The sequence below is a fragment of the Triticum aestivum genome, chromosome 3A (assembly GCF_018294505.1).
Source record: "Triticum aestivum cultivar Chinese Spring chromosome 3A, IWGSC CS RefSeq v2.1, whole genome shotgun sequence".
Taxonomy (NCBI): domain Eukaryota; kingdom Viridiplantae; phylum Streptophyta; class Magnoliopsida; order Poales; family Poaceae; genus Triticum; species Triticum aestivum.
The window spans coordinates 439,721,303-439,728,239 of NC_057800.1; the positions used below are offsets into that span (position 1 = coordinate 439,721,303).

The 6,937-nt window shown below is 40.0% G+C and overlaps 1 protein-coding gene across 3 annotated transcripts; it reads left to right on the forward strand.

Moving 5' to 3' along the window:
• The first annotated feature begins 282 nt into the window (after positions 1–282).
• Positions 283–6,387, forward strand: LOC123061554 (aspartic proteinase oryzasin-1). 3 transcript variants are annotated; one of them, XM_044484712.1, is made up of 14 exons: positions 283–513; positions 863–1,347; positions 1,567–1,627; positions 1,970–2,064; positions 2,155–2,267; positions 2,804–2,972; positions 3,109–3,148; positions 3,254–3,318; positions 4,562–4,675; positions 4,792–4,856; positions 5,001–5,157; positions 5,235–5,351; positions 5,889–5,977; positions 6,082–6,387. In XM_044484712.1, the coding sequence occupies exons 2-14, from the start codon at positions 874–876 to the stop codon at positions 6,164–6,166; spliced, it is 1,644 nt and encodes a 547-aa protein (XP_044340647.1). In that variant the 5' UTR covers positions 283–513; positions 863–873; the 3' UTR covers positions 6,167–6,387. The 3 variants fall into 3 exon arrangements, 2 of the variants coding, with proteins under 2 accessions (XP_044340647.1, XP_044340646.1); XM_044484711.1 differs by having other exon boundaries at positions 385–513; positions 805–1,347; XR_006429118.1 differs by lacking the exon at positions 6,082–6,387 and having other exon boundaries at positions 384–513; positions 805–1,347; positions 5,246–5,351.
• The last annotated feature ends 550 nt before the right edge of the window (positions 6,388–6,937 follow it).

The window sequence follows — 6,937 nt, forward strand, 5'->3', positions numbered from 1 at the left end:
CCGGTGTCCGATTCGGCAAACCAAACCTGAGGCTTCCTTCGACGGGCCCACAGCCATGACCATGCCCTGGTTGCCAGTTAACTAGTCTACCACTCCCATAGTACGACTAGTCTACCAATCCTATGGCTATGGAAAGCAGTAGCTCTCTGGTCCACACGGGGACGTGGAGTGCGGCACAAGACCACGTCTCGTGCCCCCAAAGGCTGCTCTGTTGGCGACTCGCGCGCCGATGGCTCTGATGGGGCTGGATATGGAACTTGGATCGCTTCGCAAGCTCGAATCCTTGATCTTCTAAGGCACCGCACGGGTCCAGTGGCCAACGTTACGTGACACCAACCTAGCTAGCTACTTGTACCGGCTGTGATGATTGATGCCTAGTTGCCTGTGCTGGAGAAGGGTTAACTATGTGTACAGTTTGCATGCAATCATCTTATAAATCAGCGCACCTGATAATTGCTCGCTCAGTTCGCATCCAACTCTCTCCTTTTCTTTGAGCCCTTCTTCCCCAAGCAGGTGAGTACTCTGCTCCATGTGTTCTATTAATCCCCTGCCTCATTTCGATCAACTAGAACAGTAATCATCCTTTCTGTCAGAATAGTTCAGTTTGAGCTTAAAAATCAGCAATCATCCTTTCTGTCAGAATAGTACCAGTTTGAGCTTAAGAGTGTTCGATGTGTGCTCAATACAATTCAACTCGAGAACCCTTTTTTTCAACAACAAGCAACGATTGTTTGCATTAGCATTAGAAGAGAGTAATAATCACCAGAGTGCCATGGCATGAATTTCTTGATGCCATTTCTGCAGCATGCAGGAAAATGTATCATGCTTTTCACGGCTTATACGGGGCTACTTACCTCTGCAGTGCACATCAGAATGGGGCATCACGAAACTCATGGTATCTGTACCATTCTCTCCCTACTCCTACTGTGGAGTACCATCGTATCCGCCGGAGACGATGGCTTGGTCCGTATTGCTTTGAAGAAGAGGCCGCTAATGGAAGACATCTATAACAAGCTAGTGCCAAAGATTACAACGGAGAACAGCGGGGCAGGGAGTAAGGTTGATCCGGTGAGGGAAGCAGTTAACCAAGTTCGCGCCCAGGCACAAAGGATATTCACAGAGGCTGCGGCCATGGAACAGCTGCTCAAGCGCCGTTGGAGTCACAGAGGGATCGGAGGAAACAGACGTGTGCGCCAAGGTTACCAGGCCGTCGTCCCGCTCAAGAAGTACGTGAACGCTCAATATTTTGGGCAGATTGGGGTTGGCTCCCCGCCACAGAATTTCACGGTGGTCTTCGACACGGGGAGCGCCAACCTCTGGGTCCCTTCCGCCGAGTGCTTCTTCTCCGTAAGAGTCAATTCAATTCAACCTCTTTTTGTCCTTGTTTGATTTTACTCCCTCTGTTCACTTTTATAAGGCCTTGAAGACATTTCAGATAATGTGCAAAGCAGTGCATTTTTAATTGTCTGAAACGACTTACAAAAATAAATGGAGGAAGTATTTTATTTTATTTTGGGATGCTTGCTATGCTGGGTTGATTACTGATTTTGGTCAGCTTGAGAACAGCTTGCTTGCTACTTCCATCCCAAGTATGTATCAAGACGGTCCAGCACCTACAAGGAGAACGGTATGCTTTCTCTCCAAGACATCAGCTTATTTATTTACACTGTTGGGTTGACTAGTCATAGTAGTATGTACTACAGCTCAATTTTTAAATTCTTCTATTCTTAAAAAAACAATGCACTAGGGTGATAGAATTTCGATAACGGTTTTAAATTTTGGTAGCATTTGTTTAGTGGAACTAAGATTTGAGCTGCGAAGACGATTTTTTCTTTTTTACTTTTGAAAGAATTTTCTTGATTTTCTTCATGTTCTCATAAGCAAAATGAAAACCGCTGCTTCATGATGTAAGACTTTTAAGATTATGGCTAGATGCTGGTCCGATTCCGCCCTTCTTGCTGCTACGCAGGAACACCTGCTTCCATTCATTATGGAAAAGGAGCAATTTTTGGATTTTACAGTCAAGATCAAGTAACTATTGGTGATCTAGTTGTAAACAATCAGGTGATTCTTGTAACAGTTCCTTATTTACAAACTTAAGTTCGACCAATAGACTGCCAATGCTAATGCCGCTGAACTTAAATGTGTTATCAGGAATTCATTGAAGCTACTTACGAGCCTGGCTTTACATTTTTAGCAGCAAAATTCGATGGCATTCTTGGACTTGGATTTAAGGAAATTTCGGTTGAAGGCTCTGTTCCAGTCTGGTATAATAGTATCATTAATTGATAATCTAATTATAGCTGTTGTGTGGTACCCTAGATTAAGGAGCATCGTCCTGGTCTTTAATCCTTATTTATCAGTCTTACAGTTGTTCATCCAAGATTTCTTTTCATGGATTTATTCATAGCTTTGCATGAGAACAGTATTGTGTCGTGTAGTAAGTAACCACTCTTTTTGTTGGACACTTCAATCTATATTATCCTCATGATAAAATTCTTTTGGTATGCTTCGTTCAACAAAAAAATGTGGCCAATGCTACTTCCTACTTCCTCCATAAAATAAGTGTCTTAACATTAGTATAACTTTGTACAAAAGTTAGTATAAAGTTGAGACACTTATTTTGTGACAAAGGGAGTACTCTCTAGCCACCAGGGGCATGTTCTTGCTGATTAACTGGTATGCCTTGACTTTTGTCTTGCTGATTAATTCGGCACAGGGCAAGTCACACCACATAGGTTCTAACTTGTCACTTGCGTGAATTGCGTTTTGGTGCCATCTTACACCTCCAGTCATCTACCAGGTACAATATGGTTGCACAAGGCCTTGTGAACCAACATGTTTTCTCCTTTTGGTTAAATCGAAATGCAAACAATGGGGATGGAGGTGAAATTGTTTTCGGAGGTAGTGACCCCAAACATTACAAAGGCAGCCATACATACACCCGAGTAACCCAGAAAGCATACTGGCAGGTTGTTACTGTAGCTTCACTCGTCAAAAGTTAAAAGAATATTGTTGGCCTTGTTATGAATTTATTGTGTTGCCTCCGTCCATCGAACATTTTGCGAGTTAATTGTCTATTTTATTTTATACTGTTGGTATCTGCAGTTTGAAATGGGAGACTTTCTTATTGGTGGGAAGAGCACTGGTAATGCACTATGTGTATTTTTTTTCTTCTTAAATAGGCAGGACTATTGAGCTCCTGTAGATGCAACATTGCCCTCTCCTGATCTATAACGTATGTCATGACCAGGAATTTGTGTGGATGGATGTGCGGCAATAGCAGACTCCGGAACTTCATTGATTGCTGGTCCAATAGTAAGTAACCATAGTCATCGGTCAATTCCATCCCACCTTTCAAGTTTGTATCAGGAAGAAGTGTATTTTTGGTCTCTCAACTATTGTTAAAATCAAATTTTCTTCCATGAGAATAGCACTGAACATTATTGATCCCCTAAAAGTGTCAAACCTTTCTAAAGTTTATACTTTGCATCGGCGGAGATTTTGCGCAAATGGCTGCCAAAAAGCACAAAATTGAAACTGTAAGCAGTCAATATAAGGCAATTTAACGAGTCCTATGATTTTTAAGAATATACTTAAATCTTATGCCATTTTGAAATTTCTGAAAATTTTAGAACTTCTTTTGGATATTTTTTTTGGTGACTAGTGGTATCTTTTATGTTTCCCATTTACATGACTTTTTTATGGACAATAATAAGGACCAAACTTAAATTTTGGCAATGTTGGGATCCAAAGTGACCTTTCCATTTGTTAATACATTTATTTTTTAGCTAAATAAAAAATTAGATTTTTTTTCCATTCAATCGTTGGCCAACTGTTGTTTTGGTGCCTCAAGTATAAAACCAGTCAACTTAACCTATTACTTCAAATGGGACAGACACAAAATGGATGATGTGGTAGTGGTTTCTGACTTAAAAGGAAATGAAAAGGTGTTGGAAATTATGTAGGAGAAAGTACTAATTAAAAAAAAATACTTTGAATGATAATATTTTTTTGTGAAAAAAAATCATATTGTGATGATAAATTGTTGGAAATACGAAAATATATTTGGAAAAATAGGAACATTCATTGGAAATAATGAAATTTGATAATTATTTATGATATTTTTCTAATTAGTTTCTTCAGAATATTTATGGTTTTCTTTTCCAAAAAATTCTGATTTCTTTTTCATTTATAGCATTCCCACATATTTTGGTAGTCTATCCTGGCTAGTTTCATACTTTCCCTGATTCTAGATAGTTTGTGAGATTACTTAGTTAAAATGCCTTGCAAAAAATAGATTGCTTAATTAAATTACATTTTTGTTTATTGTGTTTCCATCTGTGCAAAACGAACGGCCCCGAGTTGGGCAAGAGACCAAATCTATCTTGTTTCGAAGTTAACTGTAAAACTTGTAAGGTTATAGAACTTGGAGTTTAAAAATAAACTCGGGATATAGTTGAAGGACCAATAATGTACTTTTGCAGTTCTAACAAAAATGCCCCTAAGTGAAGAAATACAACCCTATTAGGTTTTCATTTCAGTAATTTCTGTTGTTTAGGGTGTCATTGCCCAGATCAATGAGCGAATTGGAGCCACTGGAGTGGCTAACAAAGAGTGCAAACAAGTTGTTTCTGGATATGGACAAGAAATGATAGAGTTGCTGAAATCGGAGGTTAGATCTCTCTGCTTGATCGATTGAGTACGTTTGTTACACTGGCAGAAAAGCGAAGACACCTTTCTTTTTTTAGTCCAGTTGTGTTACAATTTAGCGCTTCCGAATAACTGCAGACACCACCGGCACAAGTGTGTTCGAAGATTGGGCTCTGCGCATTTGACGGAACTAGAGGAGTAAGGTGTGTACGGTTATCGACAAAGCTTTCGTTGTATCTCTGAAAATCTAAAGTTGATTAGTCCTTAAACATACTCTCATGTTTCTTGTGTTTATTTTGGATTCCCCTCATGATTTGATTGCACATGGTTCCTGTGTATCCAAGCAGTGCTGGTATTAAGAGGGTAACGGAAGAGGGACGAACAACATCTGTAGACAACATGTTTGATGCTACATGCAATGCATGCGAGATGGCAGTGAGGTGGATGCAAAGCGAATTCGTTCAGAATCATACCAAGGAGGGCATGTTGGAGTATGTCGGTCGGGTGAGGTTACCTTTTGATTCTTGAATTGCTAAGCATTTCTACATTTGTAGCTTACAAGTAGCTGATCTAAATGACAGCTCTGCCACAGTATGCCTAGTCCCCTAGGATCATATGTGGACTGTAGACACATTGATTCCCTGCAAAGTGTCTCGTTCAGCATAGGCGGAAGGATATTTGAGCTCCAACCAGAACAGGTATACTGTTCCCGTTAGTTCAATTACAGTAACACGATTATGACCTTTATAAGAATGTGCACACCTGTTGTTATAAAATTTGAATGTGATAAGTAGCATGAGGATCAGAACTCGGAAGGCTTGGCTAGATACAACAAATTAATCTTTTTCATGGGTGTGCTGTATTCATTTCGAACAAGTTACCATCTTGTATCTATTAGCACAAATTCCGGCATTTCTTGTAAAATGGGTTAGTATTTTCTGATACTCAGTGGGGTTTTAAGCATAGGTGGCTCTTGTAATATAGGAGTAGTTTGCAATTGCAAAGCAGAAATACTTAAAACCGTGGAATTTTCTCTTGATGTTAGTATACTACTTTTGAATCTCACAGAAATCCTACTGAAATGTACCTCACTGCCAATATATTGTTTTAAGGCGAGGCAAAAGATTTGTCGCATTCCATTAATTAAAAGAGAGCTTCGAATGCAAATAAAACCTTAGTTATGTAATACAATCATGTTGTTTCACACAATTTCAATCATATTCCGCGTCGAGCAGTACATTCTCAAGGTTGGCGATGGATTCATGGCTCAGTGTATTAGCGGATTCACGTATTTGGACATTCCCCCTCCAGTAGGCCCTCTCTGGTAAGACAAAGCACTACTTGCACCGTTGTTGTTGATTAAATGTTTTTTTTGTTTGCTCCCATGAGATCAGAATTTCATGGCATCGGTTCCTCTCTGCCATGCAGGATAATGGGTGATGTCTTCATGGGAGCATACCACACCGTCTTTGACTATGACAAGATGAGTGTTGGCTTCGCGGATACTGCATGAGAGAAGCATTTCACTGATGTATTTTCTTTGATTGAGCAAAACATGGTCATTTCGACATGAGAAATTATATCAAAGAGATGTACGTGCATGCGTGATAGCCTTATATATAACATAGCACAATATGTGGCTTTATGTTGTGTAAAAGGTTAAATAGCATCTCACATGTACTTAGCCACTACCTTGTGCACCTATTATAACAAATATTATTCTAATTTTTTAAATGTTATCGTCGTCAAGCTAAAACATGTAGTTTTGCGGAGACAACTTACAGAGTACTTGAGTAATGAGTTTATCGACATTGTTCCTTGCCAATACTTCACCCTGCGACGAGTCATGCGGCATGTCGCTCGGAGTGTATGCGAGGGAGAGTTGGAGTGATCCAAGTTATATGGAGAGTGTTTGTGCGTGAGAGAGAGAGAGAGAGTCACAGAGGGAGTCCTATACCTAGCTAACAGAGATCATGTGTTTGTACGAACGCATGCCTAGAGAGAGGGAGAGTGGTGTATGTGAGAGAGGGGGGGGGATAGTGACAGATAGATCGAGACACTAGTAGAAAACGAGTATTAGCATCCGCCACTGGAAGCAGTTGTGATGATCAAAATCACCTTTAATACATCCAGCACATGCAGTTAGCATTGCTATAGACAACTCCGGAGGTGGTTAGAACAATAAAACTGTATGCAAGAATCATTAGAGGCGGTTGTTATTCTCCACACCCCCTCCTTAAATTTCTCGTCAACACATGTCGTCGGTTTCTATTTTACATCTCCT